This window comes from Cavia porcellus, unplaced genomic scaffold, assembly GCF_034190915.1.
Source record: "Cavia porcellus strain 051 isolate PalLab524CR breed Dunkin Hartley unplaced genomic scaffold, mCavPor4.1 scaffold_7, whole genome shotgun sequence".
In the NCBI taxonomy this organism is placed as follows: Eukaryota; Metazoa; Chordata; class Mammalia; order Rodentia; family Caviidae; genus Cavia; species Cavia porcellus.
In genome coordinates, this window is record NW_026947490.1 from 68,724,252 (window position 1) to 68,746,683 (window position 22,432).

At 45.6% G+C, this 22,432-nt stretch overlaps 1 protein-coding gene and 1 long non-coding RNA gene across 2 annotated transcripts in view; one reads left to right on the top strand and one right to left on the bottom strand.

Annotated features, from left to right (window-relative positions):
* Frmd4a (FERM domain containing 4A) overlaps nt 1-14,956 on the bottom strand; it is a 561,761-nt gene extending 546,805 nt beyond the window's left edge. The window contains exon 1 of the mRNA XM_063253783.1: nt 14,768-14,956. Coding sequence (XP_063109853.1) covers nt 14,768-14,812 — 45 coding nt within the window. The 5' untranslated portion in view covers nt 14,813-14,956. The remainder of the gene's footprint in view (nt 1-14,767) is intronic.
* Nucleotides 14,826-17,229, top strand: LOC134477020 (uncharacterized). Its single transcript, XR_010048906.1, has 2 exons — nt 14,826-14,950; nt 15,477-17,229. It is a non-coding gene; the product is annotated as an uncharacterized LOC134477020 (long non-coding RNA).
* Nucleotides 17,230-22,432: the final 5,203 nt, after the last annotated feature.

Here is a 22,432-nt window from a genome sequence, read left to right on the forward strand (position 1 = left end):
TTTCCCTTTGCATGTAATGTACCTCCACTATAAAAGTATTTCACTTTTTGAAAACTAACTGGAAATTGTTTTTGGAAAATGATAGTATAGGTGAAAGGGTTTAGATCAAGATTGAAATGGCTGAATATCCAGTGAGAGTTTCAAAACACCTTTGCCTTGTCTCTCTACATAATCATAACAGAAATTAGAATGCTTATAAACAGTTCCTTTTTCACTCACTCATCGGGTCCAAGTGAGTTGGTACCAGTCACCTCTCGGGAGCTGGTTGACTGCTGTTTCAGAGGCCGGTGTCAGTGATGACAGCAGAGATGAAATAAACTCAACTTCTGGGCAAAAGCTCTTTTCATAGATTACTTTCGAAGATTGACAGTTATGTGTGCTCCCTATTTTTCAGATCCCCCTAAAAATGCATAATATGGAATACTCACCCTGCCATTCTACCCACAACCCTCTCTGTGTCCACACTGACCTGTGGACGAGCCTGAAGTCACCTCCACAGCAGCTGTCACCCGTCCCCCTCCTGTATTGAAAGAGCGGAGAAGGACCAGCAGCTCTCTCTCCAGCCTTCAGTACAGCTGCACAGAAAGGCATGTCCTCTCTTACTAATTTAAGCAGAAGAGGGCTTATTATCAGTTTATTAGAAAGTTTAGGAGCATGTGGGAAAACCAGACAGCCAAGATAAATACCCAAACTCCCCTCAGCATCACCCGAGCACAGACACCGTCTCACACACTGGAGACCAAAACCTGGCACCTCCACAGGACCACCTGATGATGTCACCTTGCTTGCAAGAAAATCCACTCTGCAGCTGCTTCTCTGAGTTACTCACTTGTCTCCTCCAAGTTTGACACTGCTGAGCTTCCAGGGAGGAAGCCAGATCGCAGACAGAACCCTGGCTGCAAGAGAGTAGGGGAGAGATATTGTCTAGATCCCCACTCTCTGTAACTTAGGAAGGAATGGCCTTGTTCAGCCAGTGAAAAACAAGAGGAAATGTCCCTGGGAGCCTGCGGGACAAATCTGTCTCTTAAGTAGAGACAGCGAGCTCTCCTTCCTTACTGACTCAGGAAGCATCCCACCATAAGGTCATCACTGCCACCCTTTTGCAAGTAATGTTTTAGTCTCGAATTCCTTTAGTTTCTCCACTGCACTTGAGTCTTGATGAGCTTATGTTTGTTTTTCTTGAAAATCTGCACTGCCTCTTCATCCAAGGCAGTACACTGCCTCCCACATGGCTTTCCTTCCTCTCCTTCCTGTTAGGCATCTCACTCCTGGCTCTCAGCACCTCCTAGGCCACAGTCCGGTTGCTTTTCATCCCACCTGGACTCTGTGTGAATACTCAATCCGGAAACTCTGCTTCACACGTGGTCACCTGACCACAACACTTGTGCAAATCCCAAAGCAAGTCTGCATGTTAGCCCCCGACAGCTGTCCACCCAGTCTCCACCTGCTCCCCACCAGCACACAGTGGGTGGTTATTCCTGCCGATCCCCTCAGCCTCGAATGTAAAACCTAAAGGTAACCAGCTGCTGACATCACCTGGTGGTGTCCACCCAGTGTCCCTCCAGCACTTTCCCACGCACCATCAGCACAGTGATCTGGCCACAGTGGAACGTGGCCACTCCATTCTCTTGCCTCAAGTGCTTCACAAGTTGCCTCTGCTACAGGATCAGAAGAGTTCAGCCCTTCTCATCTCTGCTTGCCAGAGCCTTGCTCCAGCAAACCCAAACTGCTTAGCTTTTCTGAAATGCCTCATCACAACTCTCGGATCCCTTAGTCTTGCTGATATTCTGCTATGTGAATTACTTCCTCTGCCTCATCAGTTGGTCTACGCCATCAAGCTGGATACCACCTCTTTCTGGATGTCTTAAGTATGTGTCAGGCACTGAGCTAAGAGCCAATGAGCCAGTGATGAAGACGCAAAGTCTCTGCTCTTGTGAACTCGCAATCCACCCTGACCTCTTCCCTCACTTCTCCTGGGTGGACCAGGTAATTTTCCTGTGTCCCTGCAGACACTGCTGGTCACCTGTGCAGCAGCCACCACATCCTTCCTTTCCTGCAAAGGGAGAAATCGGGTACTGAGTCCATCGCCAACACAGTGTGGATGGCGCCTTCCTCGAAGCCAAGTGTGGTGCTTTTGTCTAGTGTTTTGGGATCTCAGATGCGGTGGTGTGTCTGTCCTCTGAAAACTCATGCTGGACTTTCATTGCTACTGTAATTGTAGTGAGAAGCAGAATGTTTCAAAGATGCTTCGGCCACAAGGGCCCTGGTCCATGGGTGGGATTAACACAGTTATAGAAGGGCAAGTCCAGCACCCTCTCTCAAATTTGCCTTTCTGCTGTCTGTGATGGGGTGACCCAGCAAGACAGCCCTTTCCAGATGTCAGTTTCTTTATCTTGGACTCCACGGGCCTTAAGTGATGAGGAAATAACACATTTAGGAGTCCCTCTGTGGGATCCTGGGCTCACACAAGAAATTGCTCTGAACAGTTGCTGGTGGAGCTCTCTTGCAGCCAAGGGTGGGAAAGCAGTCCAAAGACAAAGCGCACAGATGAGAGCAGAGCCAAAGATGTAAAGATGCTGGGGAGGAAGGTGGACCCACAGCTGTGCCTGGGAACAGCTCCATCTCTGTCCCTAATACGTGAGCTAAGGATTTCCTATTTTAAATCCAGCTGAACAGGTATTTGTTATACTTACTAATGGAAGGCAAAAAGAGCCAGCTCCATCTGTCCCCCACAGGGTGTCCTGCACTCTGTCCTCCAGGTGCACTGGCCTGGCATTCATCCAGCCCCACTCTACTGCTCAATTTTATGACTCTAATATCTTCTTACGGAGCTTCCCTCCCCTCGGGTACACTGCTTCTCTCAATCCATTCCCCACATGACCTCCAGAGTGACATTTCTATAGCCCTTGTCACACCACTCCCTGCATACAAATCACTAATGACTGTTCATGGGATTTAAGATAAAGTTCCCATGTCTTACCATTAGCTCAGAGGTATTTGGGGCTACCCCTTAGCCAAGTTTTGGCATTTTCTCCTACATTCCTTTTGTCTTCCCTGTACAAAAACTGTTGCTAGACATGTGATTTTTTCATCTGCATGTGTGTGTGTTGTCCCTTGTGCCTGGAGTACCCACACACCACCAACACCTCTGCACCCACAAAACTCCTTCAGAACTCACCAGAAACCTACCACCCTAGAAGTCCTATTTTATGCACCTGTGTTCTGTAACACATTGACTATTTCTCATCCATAACACTTTCCTCACTGTGTTAGAATTATTTATTGGCTTTTCCAACTCAATTCAAAACTTCTGAAAAGCAGAGTGGTATTCACACATACATCCTTAATGTCTTCAGTACTGACCACAATGGCTCTGTCTTAGTCACTTCCTCATTGCTAGGAAAAGATACCCAAAGCCCACAAGTTAAAAGAGGAAAGGTTTATGTAGCTCACAGTTTTTAGAGGCAGTACAGTCAGTGGGTCCCAAAGCAGGGTGTCATGGTGGAGGGACATCACAGAGAAGAGATAGTCCATGGCAGGATAAGCAGGGGGGCAGCAGCACAATCCTTCCTTACCCTTTTATCCCATCCAAACTACAAGCCTATTGCTTGGTGTCAGCCATGCCCAGGGTGGGGCTTCCGATTATCCACACCTAGATCTATGCTAAACCAATCAGTAGACTCATATGACATACCATTTATCCATATCCACACACCTTAGATCCAGCTACTTCTGCAAATTCTACCTGTAAGCATGAGGCTTTGGGAGAATATCTAGATATAGGTCATAACAGCCTCTGATTAGCATTCTCTATAAGTGGTTTTAAAGGGAAGGAAAGGGAGAAGAGAGGAGGGAAAGAAGAAGCAGATAAGGACAGGAGGCACAGAAAAGGAGGAAATCCCGTACTTATTCCTTGGAGAGGTAGAAGGTCCAAAGAGTTGACAGAATAATCATAGATTTTATTATGCAAAGTCCAGATTACGATTGCCCTGTCCGGATATGAGTCTGAATTCTTTTCCACAAAAAGAACAAAGACGTGAAAGAGAATGTGCACTTCCCAGGCTTTTGGTTTTCAATTTTCCAGCGGTTGATGCTTCGCGCCTATGGGTGTGTATTAAGAAGGCTCCCTCCCTTCCCCCTGCTTTCCTGCCTCTCTCCCCCTCCATACTCAGGGTGAATGGAGAGAAAACAAACAGTCATTGTTACGGTAATGTTAGTGTGTCCGATTGCAGCAGCACATGGCGCTAGCTGTAATGGGCCGGCATAAAGCATTCCTGGATGATATTAAGGACCAGCTCGGTTAATGACCTGAGTCTCAGCCTCAGGCCATGCTCACATTCTCCTGTTCATTAATCCCTTGAAAACAACCTCAGCCATGTTCATTAGGGCTCAATTACACTGACACTTCCTACAAGGAACAAAAACATTTTACAGCCAGTACCAAACAATGTCCCTTCGCTTACTTTGACACGTAGGCAATAAAGAACAACACAAGTTATTAGCCCAAGTACCAGGAGTGTAAATGCAGCCACACTGTTGCTTAATCAGCTTCATCCATCAGAGAACTAATCCCAGGGGCCTTGGAGGTCAGGGAACAAGAAAGCCAGGACTTTCCTTAGCATTTACACATACATGCTTTGGGTGTCCCGGAAGACAGAAAAGACCACTAATCACAAGCGACTCCCAGATGTTCAGAGTTTGGACAACAATCTGAAAACTCAAATGGCAAGTCTTTGAAAACTCTGGCTTCTTCAGCTATCAGGCTATGTTTCAATCAATCAGTCAATCAATATGTATGGAACACTCCTTGTTGGGCCAGTCCCCTAGGCAGTTCATGAGGAACATGAAATCAGGTGACACATATTGGATGCACGCAGTGATGGTTTTAAACATGTCTGAATATGCCACCCTCTCACCTAATAGTGATCAGTCCCCTTCTTGTTCCACACAGCCTCAGTAACCGGGAGACTCATGCAGCTCTGCACTGTGAGCTCAGACACTTGATGCAGGATCCTGGGCCACTGTGTCTAGCCAAACACCCAGATGCACCATGTTATGAGGGCACCCTGGCCACAAGGAGAGGCTCTCAGATGTACTTTGGGCCACAGAGGCAGCTGCAGAACCCCTGACAGCAGCACCAACTACCAGACATCATACAAAGATGCTCTTTGGAGAAAAGTTCAGCCCCCAGCTCTTCTGTCATCCCAGCCCAGGGGTCTTACCACTGCATCTCAGGCACAGGCCAGGGACAAGCTGCACCCCATGGAGGCTCCTGGACAAACTCAAGAGCCTAACAAGGTATCTGTGGAAGTCCGAAAGTATGGTATATGTCCTGTGACAGCATGAGAAGCTGGCAAATGCAGCATGCTCTCTAACTTCTACACGCAGGGCAGTCACAGACAGCCACTCTGAAGAGAGCTGAGCTTCACATGTGTCTTCCTGGCTCAGCCATGCTCTGTACAGAGCTGTGCAAAGGTGTAGCCACCTAACAGAACAGTATTCACCCCGCACCAGGCCACAAGGAAGGAAGGAGAGGAGGAAAGAAGGGAGGAAGGGCTCTGAGACTACCTCCAGGCAGCATGTGGCATATTTGGCATGAGGAAAATTAATTCCAAAGTCAAGGCAAGACTGATCTGTACAGAGGCCACCTCTGTCATCTAGCAGCAGGAACTGTTTCTGACGATGATGCCGATACCTCTCAGGGTGGCCTCTCTGTCCTGTCTGAGTGTAACTCCACCTCTATCTCACTCAGCCCACCTCAGCTGCCCACCAGCGTCTACGGGCATAGCCTCCCACCCCATCATCTGGGGACCACACCTGGGGTGCGGGATGAGCTGCACCTCTACCCCCTGAGGTTCTCCCTCCCTCGCTGTCCATGCATGCCTGCCCTGCTTCTGGCAGCCTCAGTTGCCATGCTTTGCAGTCCTGGCTGGCTCCTCCTTCAGCAAGGAGGCCTCTGCCTACCATGCAGTGTTGCAGAGGCTCCCTTCACAGTGCTCCTGTCCTGTCCTCTCAGTGCCGCCTCAGCGTTGTCTCTTCCCTGCCCCCCCAAGCTCCAGCCTCCCTAGTCACTCCTCATCTCACCACCAGATTCAGCTTCCTCAGCCCCACGTCCATTGTACATTTGTTGCCAAGAGCACAGTCCCCTCGCGGCTGGTGCTCCAATGCATAGAAGCATCCACAGCGTCTTCTCTCATGGGCCCCAACTCAGAGCCAGCGCTTCTCCTCCTCCTTCCCCACCCGCAATGGCTGTCCACATCTTCACCTTCATTCAGCCACATCTTCCACCCATCCCTCCTTTCAAGTCGCACCCACCTGGTCCCATCTTTGCCTGTGGCCTTTCCTCCTTGGAAGCACCCCTGTTCCTTCCCTGCCCAATCTTATGCACTTTACAGAATGACTTCAAGTCATTTCTGAAGCTTTTTATTAATGTACATTTGCAATATATAACACTTTCAAAGTCATCTTGGAGAATCAGTGTATACACATGCCATGTCTTCATAATTTTCTTCCTCTTCTCACCTTCCCCTCTCCCTCTATCCCCAGACCCCTTTCCGTCTCCACAGAGTCTAATGTTTCCTACCACTCCTCTTTTATTTTGCTCTTTAAATTGTTTATACTTTGGATTTCTCATATGAAGGAAACCACCCAATATCTGACTTCCTCTGATATGCTTCACTTAGCATTACGGGCCCACAGTTCATTGTTCCCTTCTGATGATTCGCCTGTGCCTTTCTTCACAGTGGGGAGTGCACACACTGTGTGGGTTGGATTTGGGGCTCCTGCTCCCCTGAGTGTCTTCTTCCTATACACTTCACCACTACACCCTCGGGTGTGGGCCATTTCCTGTGGCACGGTGCCACCTAATTGTTTTCTGTAATTCTTATTTCCCTGGCATGATCCAAGTTCCAAGGTCACGCTTCACACTTGCTTGAACTTCCTCCTGGAGCCTGGTTTAATATGAAACTGCCAGGAAGCGAGCAATTAATTTGCCAAATACTCCTTCTTTCCCCAGAGTCTTTGGCCTGGTTGGAAAACACACTCGTGCTTGCCTTTGGTTCCTTCTTGCTATTGGAACCCAGTTTGAATGTCACCTCCCCAGAGAAGACTTTTATCACCACTCACTTCATGCTGTCCCCCAGGTACCTTCTGGAGTCACAGTGTTTAATTCACTGGAGGAACTCATCACCCCTTAACAGTTCTTCTGTTTTCCCAAAGAGAGCATAGGCTGACCACAACTGAAGCCCTGTCCGAGCTGTTCCCGCCAAATCCCTCACGTTAGAGCAGTATGCAGATGTTTGGTGCTCAAGAAATGTGCTGAACGAACAGGTGAGAGTATTCTACCTGCATAAGACACTCACAATGTATTAAGGAAAACAGACACACATAGCAGGGAATAAAACTGAATATACATGCAAGGAAATGAGGGCAAAGCAAAGAGCAGAAACCTGGAAAGTGAGAAGAGTGCATTTAAAAGGGCACAGACACGGGCCGGTGGGTTGTCCATGGGACAGACACACAGCTCCACATGGTGTGAGTGCAAGCATTCTCTAAGACTGTAAGAGAAGTGCAAACCTCCTGGCCAGTAGCATCAGAGTGCTCTAATACATGGTGACACACCCTGCTCCTGCACTTAAGGCATGTTGACGTAATGATGTTACACGTTGGTGTAAACAAATCAGCCATCCTGCCATTGCACAGTTATGTATAACGAATGCTTAACGATCATAATGTTACATCAATGATAATTCATGTGTGGCTTATACAGACTGAACTTTTTGTCTTTGTTTTAGAATGTGTTCTTACTTATTCAAAAAATTAGTGTAAAAGAGCAGTCCGTGTCCCATGGCAGCACCTGCCACACGATGTGTTTGCAGCAGTTCCTGACTGCAGCAAGGTCACACGGAGCTCAGCAGTGGAGCTCAGCAGTGGAGGGCGTGCTCAGTGAGTGCCTGGCCCTGGACTACAACCCCAGGACTGGGGAATGGCACACTGAGTGACTGACGCTGTGCAAGTCCATTCTGCGATGCCTGTACAGCAACAAAGTCCAGCAGAATATCTCTCTGCCTGAAGGGGCCAGGAGGGGGCAGGAGGGGCCAGATCAGGAAGTGTGCAGAAGTAGCAAAACCTGCGGCCAGCAAGGTGTCAAAAGTGCATCCCCGGGACAGGCAAAATGGCACTGCTACTCATCAGTCAAGTTAAGGCACGTGGACCAGGGAGACGATGAGACCTTCTTTGGGAGAGACGCATTATAGGTGCCTATGGGAGAAGAAGGGGGATAATTCTGGGAACCATTTTGCATTTGTCATCACTGGGAGAGACCTGAGCCAAAGACATGATTTGGAAGTCATTACCGTGCAAAAAGAGAGTTAAAATCAGGGTTGTACATGACGCTGCATGAGCTGGTGAACTGGATCTACCATTCCGGAAATTGTTTCTGTGAGATTAAAGTTTCAATATCCAGGGTTGTAAAGAGCATTCATCACAATGCAAGCTGTGTTGCAAGCCAGGGTTACTTTGACATTGGAATTCAGCCTCCTCACTTGATATGCACCACATGGTCCTAGTCAATCACGGTTCCAGGACCTTTGATTTTGACCAGGCTAAACACCATATGTCCCATTGGACTTCATATTCTGGCACAAAATTCAATGAGAAACTGTTACCTGCAACCATAACATATGTCTCCAAACCACTATTAAGCACCACAAAACAGCCATGCAATTAATTTTTAGCAGAGATACTCTTTTAGCCACCCCATCATGTGTAGCAAGCTTGAAAGACATGCATTTCACATTTTCCAGAGAGAGCATATTGCAGCGCATATTTTAGACATCTCCCTCTGGAGGGTATAAAATTTTGTTAGTCATTTAAGACAGGAATGTAAATTTACATTTATGCTTGACTGCAATGGTTTGCATGACCCTGGGAAGGTCTGTTTTTTAAAAACCATTGGCTGGTTGTCCAGTGATGGTCACTCACTACCCAGAGACTGGGATGCCCCAAAGAGAGAGCTGGGTGGCTTCTTCTGTGTTTCTGACTGAGTTTGATTCATGTGGGGTCCAGTGAGTGAGTTTCAATAGATGGAGATTTCTTACCATTTTAAGATGAAGGAGCAAACTAATAAGTACTGTGTATTTACTTCAAGCCAAATGTTCAACACTTCACTTACGTAGCTCACTGAATTATCCCACATCTTATGTAGTAGCTATTACTGTCTCATCTTGCAGATGGTGAGATTCACTCACCCTAGCATAAAATATTCAGAGAATTGGGCTTCTCCAACTGAATTTATTTTTAGAGAAACTGAACCCATGGTTCAGAGCTCACTGATGTTTTTGTCTCCCTGACTAGCTTTGTGGAGCTCAGTAATGCTATATAAGGTGCAAAGACCACTGGACCACCGGACACTATTTGTCTTTGCCTTGCTAGCCTCCTATCTTTTTTTTTTTGGTACTGGGGATTGAACTCACAACCTTGCACTTGCCAGGCAGCTGCTTATGCCGCTGAGCTAAATTCCTGGCCTTCTATCTTCTTTTTGATGAAGCAGCTCCTTTCATTTGGAAGCTCCATGCAATTCAGGTAGTGTATCTGCCAGGCGCCATGTCTCCTTCCTCCCCACATATCTAGACACAGAAATCAACTTATGCAGTCAGAAACCCGCAGGCCTGGACTGGGAAATTACTCAGAACAAGCTTTTTATCCAAAAGAACGAAACAACAACAGGCACAGAAGAAAAGGCCTGCTCATCTATCTGCATACACAAATCTAGAGACAAGTGATCCCAAAGACCCTTGTCTGGGAAGATTCCGTCACAGACTCTGTTAACGTGGAGAGAAGTAGAGTCAAGACCTGGCAGAGCCAAAGGAACAGAGTCAGAATACCAGCATTCAGTCTCCAAGCCAGCTGCCCCAGTGCCACTTCATCCTTGTACTCCCAGGCACCCCAGCCAATCAACTTCTCATGTTGCTAACACAGGTAATTTGAGGTAGTCTCTCTTGCTTAAGTGCACAAAATCAGATTTGCCAGAAAATGGAGTTTAATAATCTAGCAAAAGGTGATCAGAGATTACTACCACTGACTTCAAGTTTCACCTTTTGAAAGAAGTTTGTAAACAAACTAAAAATTATTAATATCAAGATTTCAGTTATACGCATTGAGAAAACGCACCTTAGAAGGTGGATAATTGAGTTTAAGAAGGCTATTAGGTATGGATTTAGATACAGCAATAACACAATCATTTACTATGGATGCTTTGGCAAGTATCTTTCTTTAACAAAGCAGAAAGATAAATGATACCAAAGAGTGAAACTTCTAGCACCCTGTTCAAACGGCCCCCTCTGAAGACAATCCTTGAGACACTGGGTTACCACACCATTGTCTTGCTCTAACTTTGCTAAAGGTTGCCCATATCACTTTTTCAAATTTATGACTTAACCAAGGTAATATCTCTGTTTCATCACAGATTATCTAAGGCAAGCCATTTAACCTCTCAGGGAGAGCTTTGCCATTTGACAAGCAAATACAATACCTGACTCACAAGATTGTTGAGACCATCCAGTAAGACAACAGGCTCGAAAATACTTTGAAAAACATAACTGTTATTTATATTAACTAAAAAAATAAGATTCCTCAAGACAGAACTCAACTGTACTCTATATCTTTTTGTCATTTGGGATCGAACAATATGCAATGTACTAACCAGTATTACTCTCCTACAACCTTGTTTGGAAATTTCATACCACTGTTTTTATTGGTTTTTTCCCTTTAAAATAAAAAAAATAAATCCATTAAAATCCTTGAATAGATACCTATGATAGGTTAACTGTAGAGGAAAATTGGGTCATAGTAATATAGTTAGATCTTGATTACACCCTCATTGGTCTTTCTAACCATGTGAATATTTGTCAGATACAGCCAAACCAGTGGACTCTCCACTCTCCCAAACACCACCTGGACTCAGATGTAAGCCAGCAACCTAAATCTACTCTTGACACATGCCTCAGTGATACCTCTCCTTAGTAAGATCTAGATCAAGATCTGGTTCCTCCACTCTAACTGTACCCCAGGGCCTGCTGTGGGCTGGAGTGGAGAAGAGCTGGACTCTGCCCTGTTCACAGGTTGCAAGTGGTCCTCTCAAGCTGTCATCTCTTGTTTAGAGGAGTTGCACCTTGGCTCCCATGCTCTTGCATCCTGTTTGTCCAACCAAATTGCAAGTTGCCTGAAGCCAGCAACTGGCTCATATGCTTCTTAGATGGGATACTCAGCAAACACTGTGCTTAGGTAAAAAAGAAAAGTCCTGAAGAAGAAAAAAGCTCAGGAACAAATAATGAAATGAGGAAGGTAAAGCTATAGCTGAGCCCCAAATCTGAGCTTTCTGAAGCTAAAACCTAAGCTAAACAAAACCACCTTTGAGTTTTTATTCCAGAAATCAGTGAATCCCTGAGTCCAGCATGTTTCAGCTCTGGCAGCTTTCTGAACTCGCACGACTTCAACAAATGACGCACAGTCAAGAGCACCCTGCTCGTCACTTAGTCTTTCCTGGCTCAAGACTGCCAAAGGGTGGGGTCACTGCAATGCTGTTTTTGCTTCTGAGATTCCTGCGAAGATGTGGAGGTGGGCTTTTCATGGACACTTGGGGCCATCTCTACCACAGCATCTGCCTTTTCCCTCCATTCACTCTTAGGCATTTATTGGTCTCCACCTTACCTGAGTACTGACACCTCCTCCCCAAGCCTCCGCTGAAAGAATCAGGGCATTAATCTCCCATCTCCTGTCTCCCAGGATGTCTCACAGCCCAGGCCCCATCCGTGCGGGTAAAATTACCCAGAGACTGTGCAAAGATACCTGGCTTTTGTCCAGCAGAACACATTAGGCTCCTATGGGCTGGGACTCTGGACAGTAGAGTTGAATAAACCTTAAATGATCACCCAGTTCACCCAATCATTTGAAGTATACTTGTCCTGGCAGAAGAGCCCCGTGGGAGGGAGCAAAGCTCAGCATTCTAGAAGCTCATGTGACAGGCTGAAAATAAGGACATAACGGTGACTAAAACATTTGAGCCGACTGTTTAGGAGCTCTGTCCTAGAAAGCATCCCTAAGAGCCCTAAACTGTGTTAGCAGAGTTGAAAAGGATGCTAGAAATTAGTACCACTCTCTCAGTTAGCAAATGGCACACATGAGGCACAGAGAGAGCAGGCGAAGTACTCAGGATTACACAGTAGGTAGCAAAGCTACAGTGAGAGCACAGGGCTCTCTAGCCCTCCAGACTCTGTGGCCATTTCCGGACTCAACAAACATATTCTACCGAGCAAGTTTTAGTATCTGCCCTCAATACAACCTTGGCTGCCTCCTTATCCAAGCAAGAGGCACAGCCAGAGAATCTCCCCTTTTCCCTGCAGCGGGTGACTGCAGAGTGCAAAATCAGAGCTGCCATCATCTAACCTGGTACTGAGCTCCCCAAACTGTGCATCATGAGCTCTGGCTCTGGCAACTGCAGCATGTCACTCTCCCTGTGTGTAGACGCCGGGTAAGTACTGAGAATTGACTGGCTGGTTAATGCACTAATGAGTAATAATGTTTATAACTTCCTTCCTGAACTCACAGCCAAGCCACACCATTAAATAGCCTCTTGTCTTCCCTTCTTTTCTCCCTGACTTGCTTATAAATTCTGACACTCATCATGTAACATGTCAGGGATGCTATTACTTTGGGGTTTACCTTTAAAATAAAAAAAAAAAAGCACCGAAGTCCATAGGGGAAATTTTTCCTGAACCAAATATGAACCAGAAAATGTGCACTGACTCCAATTACAGTCAGTTCTCCAGGGGGCTCTCATATGATGGGCCATCTTGATGTCAAGAGCTACTTTCCCAGCTTCTGAGAGCGAAGAGAACACAATCCTTTAATCCAGGCAGGAGGTGCGGGCCAGGGAGAGATCTGGGGCAGAGGCCGCTGATGCATGGAGGATAAAGTCTGAGCTCAGACTCCAGCAGACAGGAGGCTGAGTGTGTGCACACGGAGCAGCTGAGCAGGGAGGCTGAGCCTCAGTCTGCATAGGCACCAAAGATGTGTCCTCAGGGCCTTGGAGTGAAAACAGACAGACATCTACACATAAGGAGAATTCAGTGCAGCCAGAGGCAAGCAGGCCTGACTCCCCTGATGCTATTTTTATGGATAACTTCCTTCCTCTATGAACATGCTGCAGGACTAGGTCACATCAGATAACACGTGTGCAAATTATCACAGGGGTGTGTGCCTCTCTACTTTTATATACAAAACCAAGATCTCTGGCTCCCAGCAGTCTCTTGCTCCTGATAGAACTGTGTTGCAGGCCCAGCCAGCATGGCAAACACTCAGATCCTGGACCAACCATTTAACACAAGGCAGGTTAGAAAGATGAAGGGTCATCAGGCAATAGCATTAATGCAGGAAGGAAGATGGGTAGAGTGTGGTTTCTCCAGAAAATCACTTCCATTCTTTCTTATCCAACCCTCAGTGAAATCAGAAGTCAGAGGCCCATGTAATCTCAGGCTGTTCAAATGATTCTGTGGCCCAAATGACATTTTAAGTAACAAAGCATCAAGATATTTGTCCCTCCTAATGTGATCTGCTCTCCTCCCAGGAGGCGTCCCATGGCTACTCCTTCAAGTGACCATAATAAACTCATCTGGTCTCACCAAGCTGCACTTCCCTGTTGCAGTTGGAAAACACAGATCAATACACACAGCAGAAGCACTTAGACTCTGTTCATGAAGCCTCCTGTGTAAGTGCTGAGAACATTCCCATGCCAAGCTGACGCAGGCTACCTCTGACGAGAGCATCACCCTGGTCTGGGAGCCACTGGGTGGAGGAAGAACAAAATGACAGCCACAGCAAACCGACAAACAAAAAAGCCATTCAGGTAACAAGAAAAAAGGTCACTGCCCTGTTGGCTCAAAATGTTACAAGTGACAGTTTTCTTAACATAAAAAGTCACACAGGGGCGTAAAGAAATCAGTGGTCCACATGTACATCAGTGTCTGCATGGGGCAGCCAGTGTTGCCCTGCCAGCTGTGGACGGGAGGAGTGTTTCCTCTGAGTCAGTAGCCCAAGGGTCACAAAGGCTGCTGTAAACCTTTACAGGTCCCCTACAGGAATCTGAGCAGACTCCGGGGCACCTGAAAAGAGGATACAAGCCAATCACACTGTGGACAGAATTTCGTTACTGCAAGAAGAAATCAAACAACCACAAGGTGAGACAGGTCCTTGTGGTTTTGCTCTATAAGTCCCTAGAAAAGACAGAATCTTTGACAACCCACTCCGGACCCCTTCTGTCTCTCTCTTAGACAGAAGCTTTCTTTCAAAAAAAAAAAAAAAGAGGGAGATCAAACAAACAAACAAATGCTACGCTGTGGCTTTAGATTAAAAAAGGCCAAAAGGGAGGAATATTGAGCACCAGGGGAGGTGCCCCAGCGATCCAGTCTTGAGGGGCTCCCACTATCGATTTGCAAGTACCTGGCTCCAAACAGCCTTCAGCAACAAGTTTCTAAAATGGCAAACCTACCACTTTTCTCTGAGAGTGCTTAGTCATGCTGCCTCTCTGACCCAAGAACTCCTTTCCAAAGAGCCTGCAGAGGGAAGCAGAGCAGGCCTGACATGTCTGCAGCCACTGCAGCAGCAGCAGCTTAGCAGCAGCAGCAGCAGCAGCACCAGCACCAGCAGCAGCCCCAGGCAGCTGAGCGCAGGCCTAGGGCACCGCCTGGGCCCCCTCCTCCCACACACTCACCATCAGCAGGCTGAGCGCAGAGTCCGGCACCAGCTGCACTGCCATGGTCTCCGATTCCCGTGCACGAACGCTACTGCCGACTCAGTCTGCCTGGGCATCCACAGCCACTTACAGCAAACCAGCTGGAAATCCAGGCTCAGGGTGCAAAAGTCTCAAGGTGAAGATAGGCCATGCTTCCACAAGGTGAGGAGGAAGGCAGGAGATGGGGTGAATCTGTGTAAGGAGAGCAAAAAGAAGGGAAATAGGAAGCTGCAGGTTATTTAAAGGTGAACCCTGCCTGGCTTCTCTGAGATGCACAAACATGGAAACCACATCAAACACAAATGCAGAAGCTTCCACACGGCATTTTAAACTGCTACTTTAGCCTAGGCAACAATGCTTCTTTTAACTGACAATTAAAATAAAACATTCCCTCATGCAAATACATCAGCCAGCCCCACAACCCCCTCTCCCTGCATCTCTCAGCAATTTTGCTGCATAAACATGCTGAATGTCACAACCTACCGTTTGCAGTCTGGCCAGAGGCTTCCTTCTTGCAGAAAGGTGTGTCTCTTTTGCAAAATCCAGTGTCTGGGAGGAGACAGCTGAGTCTGACCCAGAGGCACCAGGCAGTCACTGCAGATCAGCAGCAGTCCTCACTATCACCAAGGAGAAAGTCACTTGTAAATTGACCTAGTCTGCCTTGCTCAAATCTACTTTTTCTCTCCAGGTGGACTGACAGGCTCAGTTCTCTGCAAGGGTAACATACTTACAAGGAACATGGAATTCACTGCCTATTCTGTTAGCATCCTCAGCTCCCTGCCTGTACCACAAGTACGCAGGCAGCAGACACCCTCTACCTCTCCCTCCCTCCCTTCTCCCTGCCTCCCTCTCCTCCCTTCCCTCCCATCTCTGCACAGAGCTGCCTGGTAGGAATTTTGAAGGATCCTCCCTGGCTCTGGGAGGGAGAGCATAGGAGGTTAACGTGTAGGAAGGGAAGGGATGCTGCTTAGGACAAAAAGGCAAATTATTGTCGAAAATCAAATCATGCAGCATTTTCTCTGGAAGATGTCAATAAGGAAAAAAAAAAAGAAGAGGATGAAGGGAATCTGCCCAGCCTTGTTATGTGAGTGGCTCAAACAGCTTCCCAGAGTCAAAGATTTAATAAAATCATGACATCTTTCTTCACAAGCACTGCCAAGTTTGTATCGTCTCATGGAGTCCGCAACTCCAACTAAAAATGATTGCCGATTTATTCACAATATGTTTCTGGATCCTTTGCTGATGTTTTTCCCTTCACTCACCAGCTACAATGACTCCAAAAATTCTTTGACATTAACTAGATGGTGTAAAATGCAGGAGAAAAAAGCCAAATTTGTAAATGAGAAACTGGGTGAAACTAAGGGCCTTGAAGTGTCCCTGTGTACAGGGAGGCTGTGGCCCCTAGATGCTTTGTACTTTTAACAGTATTTATCTGATCGTCACAGTATTTATCTGATCTGGCACAGAGGAAGTTCTAAAAATGTTCACTGGGTGGAGAAGAGGATGGCCTCCCATTGTTTCTCCTGAGGGGACCCGGGGACCTTGCAGCTTGCCTCCATGTTGTGAGCCTGGATTCGGACACATTGCCCTCTGGAGATGCTGAGTAACCTTGTCATCAGGTACCTGGAGACTCACAGTGAGGTGGCAGAGCTGTGGCCTTGCATAGAGCTGCAAGCAAATTCCAGATACTGAGGGCTTCATAACATTGCTCGAATATTAGTATTTAAAAATAGTTACAGTGATTTAAGAAACATATCTCCACTACTGATTGAAGAACCGAACCCTAACTGAACCTGCAGGTAGACTTCTGCATGAATTCAGCTGGCATGTGAGAGAGTCCTACTTCGTACCTCTGCCTTCTTCTGAGGACTTTGCAATCTAGTCACTGAAGGCGGGGCCACAGAGCCACAAGATGACACTGGGAAAGTGAAACATGGATCAAATGAGAGTGGACATGAGTTGTTTGTGTCCATGGGCTCAAGAGTGAAGCAGGGCTCTGGCCAGATGTGGAAGGTCCATTCTTGGAACAGTCCATTGAGGGGTGGATGGAGCGGGAGCCAATAGCCTGGCATTACCTGTGGCTCTTGGAGTCAAATGCACCCTGTGGGAGGTGAACTCCCTATACTTCAAGACTGTGTTATCTGCACCTCAAGCACCCATGAGAGGTGTTTTATTGAGCCCAGAAGTACAGGGAAAAATCCACAGACTTTGAGAGTCAATCAGAGAGGACCAGAGAGAGCATGGAGTCTTGAGTCTCCTCCCTTGTGTGTGTGCTGGAAACCACTCCAACACCTGACTGTGGCCTGGCGGAGTTGGGGACAGCTGGCAGTGCTGGACTGAATGACAATGACAGCAGCTGGTATCTCAAAAAACCAAGGATTCCCAGGGTACATGGGACTGGGTATATCTGAGAAGTAAATAAATTGAGTCTTCTCAAAGTATTATGTTTATATCGTTTTCAGTGTCAAAAGGTATGTTTCAATGAAATATTTCCTGATATTTCTTATTTGAGCATTCACATTTGCTTTGTTGATATAACTTTAAATTTATTTCTTCAAATGATAGTTACTCCCTGTCTCTCTCGGAGAGGAACCCCTGAGGTCAGAATCAGGCTTCTTCCTGCCTGTTTACCCTTCCTGTTCTAAGTACCAAGCATAATCAGGAGTTTGTGCCCAATGACATTAAGGTGGAAAGCCGTGAAGATGCCAAAGAGTCAAACACAAAGAGCAAAGCCAATGACATTCCCCCAAGGGGTGAGGAACATGGGAACTCGGAGGGAAAAGGGACGGGCTGACAGTAGTCAGGAGAGCAAGATGAGCCCCAGAGTACTCACAGAGCAATGGACCTTGGGAGCAAGCGGCAAACAAAACTGCGGGAAAGAGGAGTTAATTTACATGAAATAGACCCTCATCAGAAAGCAGGAAAGGAGGTGTCCAGGTCCTGTGCAGATCTCCAGAACAACATGGTTCGCAGGTGTGGGCATGGCGAGTCTCTCCTCTGAGGTACCAAGTGCCATCCTTGCTAAGGTTATGAGCCACGAAAATACCATGCACAGGCCACTTCAGTGCCGCTCCACCTGAGAGCCCCTAAATGAAGTGAGTTCAGTGTCACACCCATCAAAAGGCAGTACACGAAAAAGGCCCTGTGAAACCTTGTCCACACTGAGTATGAACTGCTGTGGGCTCTTTCACTATCGCCTGGGTAAACTGCACCCTGTAAGACTTCTCAGCATTTATTACCAGAAAAATGTCTGTCTTCCTGCTGGGACTTGTGCAATGGTGGCCTTGGCCTTTAAATCTCTGCTGTACCAAGTTAGTCCCTAGGCTGTCATTCACACTATAGTCCAGGGCCAGTACTGCCAAGGTGATGTGTCAAGAACACAGTATTGGTAGGCACATAGTAGGCATTCAGTAACTGTTAGTGCGCATTAGCCCCCTTCCACTCTAAGGTAGCGGCACTCTGACTAACAGTAGTTGGCACATGTGATAGCCAGGATGCCCAAAGCCTAATCTCACTTTCAGTTAGAGCAGACATCATCATAGTTGGCATTATTACTTTCTTTGTTTTTTCTTGATCTTATTTTTCCTTTTAATTCGTGCAACCTTACTCATATTTAGTAGGCCTTTTTGTCAATAAGCCATCTGAAATTCACTTTTGGAAATAGATAAGACATAAATCACTCTTGAATATATAAACTGCTCTCCAAAAATCTGGCATGCTGTGAAATACTTTTCAGCTATTCGGCTATTCAAATGGCAATCGTGAAACTGTTTAGAAATATGGCAAATGTCTGAAATGTGTTTCTTTGACCATAAATGATACATATAGTCTAACCAGAACCATGTAAATATTTGTATTTTCAGAAGATATAAAGGAATTTCTGCTTGAAGTCTGGGCAGAGTAACAAGGAGGAGAGTTACCCTTCCAAATGAGATAAACAAAAATGATACAAAATGCATGAAACAGTATTTTTAAGACAAAGGATATAAGTAGCAAAAGACAATGATTCATAAGAGATAAGAAACAAATGAGGGGGCCTGACAATTGTTCCAGGTTATTGAACCCAGAGTGTTTCCAGGCATGGAACAGGTAAGTCAGAGGTCACTGGGTCAGGGGGGAAGAGCTGAGCATCCCAAAGACCAAGGCAAATAGGCTCACACAGCAGAGCAGAAGAGAGGAGAAAGGCACAGCGGAACTCGGGATCCTTCAAGGATCCTCCTGAGCATCTAGCTGAGGAAAACACCCAGAGCCAGCACTGTGTTTACGTGGTGAGGTTTCAAAGAGGTTTGCATGGGAACTCTTGACCCACGTGGCAGAGTGTGGGTGCTGTGGAGCTTCCAAAGGTGGGGTCCACCAGTCTTTAGTTTTTGATGGCACAGCTTCAAAGGGGAAGGTGGGACACTGGGATGTCTCTCTGTCTCTCTGTCTCTGTCTCTGTCTCTGTCTGTCTCTGTCTCTGTCTCTGTCTCCCTCCCTTTCTCCAATTCAAGATCCTCCTATTCGACCTTCTACCATGATATGAACTTGCAAAACTGAGAGCTAAATAAGCTCCACTTTGCCTTATAAGCAGCCTGTGTCAGGTATTTTATTGTAGTGATGGAAAGCTGACTGGTACAGCTAGGGAAAGACTATCTAAAAGGATTTGGAAGGAATGGCAGCCAGTGTTCACACAGGGCCAGAATGTGCCTGTTACTATCTGCCAGATTGCAAAACCTCATATATCAAAATGCTTTAGAGAATCCTCAGAAAGCTTTCACTTCCACTGTGAGGAATAAATAGCCATAGACCAATCACCATCCTGAACCTGCCTGGCTAATCTGAGACATAAGACCTAAAAGGATTAAACAGTCTCCACATGACTTAGCTGTGTCTGAAAAAAAATGTTTATAGAAATGCAATATATCCTGCACTCAAGAAGGTGTATTGTGTGATTGGCTTTGCAGGCCTAACACTGGCATCTGCATTAAAGCCAGGAGATGATGTCCAAGATGACGATGAGGACTGAGGCTCCCAGAGAAAGAAAGCAGTCAAAGCTTCTTTGAAGAAAAACCACTGGAACTCGCCCTCCCCCAAAACACTCACTACAAAGCTCTTCCAAGAAAGATCAGCTGAAAGCCTTCCCTCCATTCTCCTTTTGTACCATGGGACAAGCCACTTTGGGTGAGTCTCCCACGCCCAGAACCATGCTCATTTCAACTCCAGTGGAAAACTAGTCAGTCAATCACCACAATGCCTAACTGCAGGATTTATTATAAAAGGATGGTGACTACCAAGGCGGTATTACTACAAAGCTAGGTAAATAGTGGAACAGAGTTGAGCGCTCATAAAAAGAGACCCATACATATAGGGACACTGATCATTAACTAAATTACAAAAGCAACCCGTGGAGAAAGGGTAATCTTTTTAACAAATAGGATTGAAACAATAGGGTATCTGTATGCAGATGCAAGAGCATTAATCCATATCTTGCAACATATACAAAATTTAACTAAAAGTATGTCACAGATCTGTTTAATACAATGAGAATCATAGGTGAAACAGAGGGACTTTGTGTTACTCCTTAGGACACCAGTGTTTCTTAGATAGTAAACCAAAATCACAACCATAAAAAGAACAGCTGATAAATTGGACTTCTTCAAAATTAAAAACTTCTGTTTTTTTGAAAGACACTGTTAAGAGATTAAAAATGTAACATAAAATAATAGCAAATAGTTTCAAAGCATATATACATATACATTAAGAAAACATCCTACTAAAAAAGGAGAAAATACTTGAATAAACACCTCCGCAAAGACTGTGCATGTGGCATATAAACATATGGCAAGGTGTGCAACATCAGTAGACACTAGCCAGATTGCAAAGTCATAAGGAGAAACCACAGCGCTCTACTGGATACGACTGCAGTGAACACGGTCCCCCATACCGAGAGTCAGGCAGCACCCAAAGGTCTGATGGAACAGAAACCCATATACTGTACTTGCCTTGCCCACCTTGGAAAACAGTTCGGCAGTTTCTTAAAAATTTAAATATACCAGCTAATTCAAGATAAATGGAAACTTATACCCCCAAAAAGACTTGCACACGAGTCTTTACTGCAGTTTTATTTGCAACAGTCAAAATGTGAAAATGTCCATCAGTGGGTGAAATGTACATGTGTGTCTGTGTAATGAAACCCTATTCAGCAGTAAAAAGGAACAGAGCATAATACAAACTGCAACACAGACAAGAACAATGGAAGAACCAAAGGAACGGACCATATCCTGCTTATTCCCTTGATACGAAATGTCAGAAAAGGCAAATGTGTAGAAAAGGTTGACAGTCCTCTGCATCTACGGCATCATGATCAGGGAAGGACAGCAAGGGGTACGGGTGGCCTTGCTGGTAGGGTAGGAGTGCTCTGATGTGGCACAATGCTGAACAGTTATTATAAATAGAAAGGCGACATTTATGAGATGCTAAAGGGCTTCTTTAAAACTCAGATTTTGCCAGTTTTGAGTGAATGTTTTCCATAGTGAACAATACAGATGACTCTCAAAGTAGTTACGCTGATTGCAAGACAAATGAGAAGCCTCCGTGCTGTATGACTCCCCTTGTACACAATTCCAGATGATTCAAATTCATGTGCAGTGATGGGGGTGCAGAGATCCAGGGGTGCAGTGGGGAAGGGAGTGCACGGCAAGGGTGGAGTCAAAACACAAGATAGTTAGACCAGTTTCTCCCACTTCATTCAAAAGAAAGGTTTGTGCTAATATTATGTGCAGAATTTTTTAGTCCATACCTTGTATCTGATTATCTAAAGATATGTATATTCAATGCATTAATTATTGATATTCTGTTATTTTGTTATTAAGTTTGTTTTACTTTTTTCCATAAAAGTAAGAGAAACTCGAGTGATGGAGGTGTGGCGAGGACTTGTGCATGCACAGATGTTGGAAGTTGCTGGATGATGCTTTGCTTCAGGTCTGTTCCAGGAAAGTTGTTTTTCAAAAGTGATATGAATAGGATAATTTTGAAAAATAAAATTAGTTGTGCTAAAATAGTAGGACTAACAGTGATATTTTTCATTTTGAAATCTTTAACTTGTTGTTGCATTATATTGTCAGTAACCAAGATAACAAGATAACTGTGTTTTTAGCAATAGTTTTTTGTTTAAATAACAAGGAAGTCTTGTGTGGGAGCCACAGGGTCAAGAGAAGGCGACCCTGCTGCTCTTGTGGTTGGAGGATTCGGATTTGGATTCAGGGTCAGAGGATTCTGAGGCCCAGCCTGAGCCAGTGAGTGAGAAGAAAGGGTTCTTGTGTCTGAACAGAGAAGACGTAGGCTATGCAGGGAAGCATAGCACAGGATGGAGGGTGAGTGTCCCAAATGACATTTTACATCTTTAATCATAGCTAAAAATTTTTCTGTATCTGGATGATGGTAAAAAATATTATGTTCTGCTGTTTTTTCCTTATACTCTTTATGTGATAAATATTTTTCTGATTTCCGATCTTAGGTTTATAAATCAGAAAGCTGATCTCCAGGACTTCATGCATTGGATTATTGAAGAACAGTTCGTTCTCTAATTGTTGGCTTCTGGTTACCCTTGCTTACTGTTATAGGTAATACTTAATAATACATCTTTGCACAAATAATGTTAGTCTT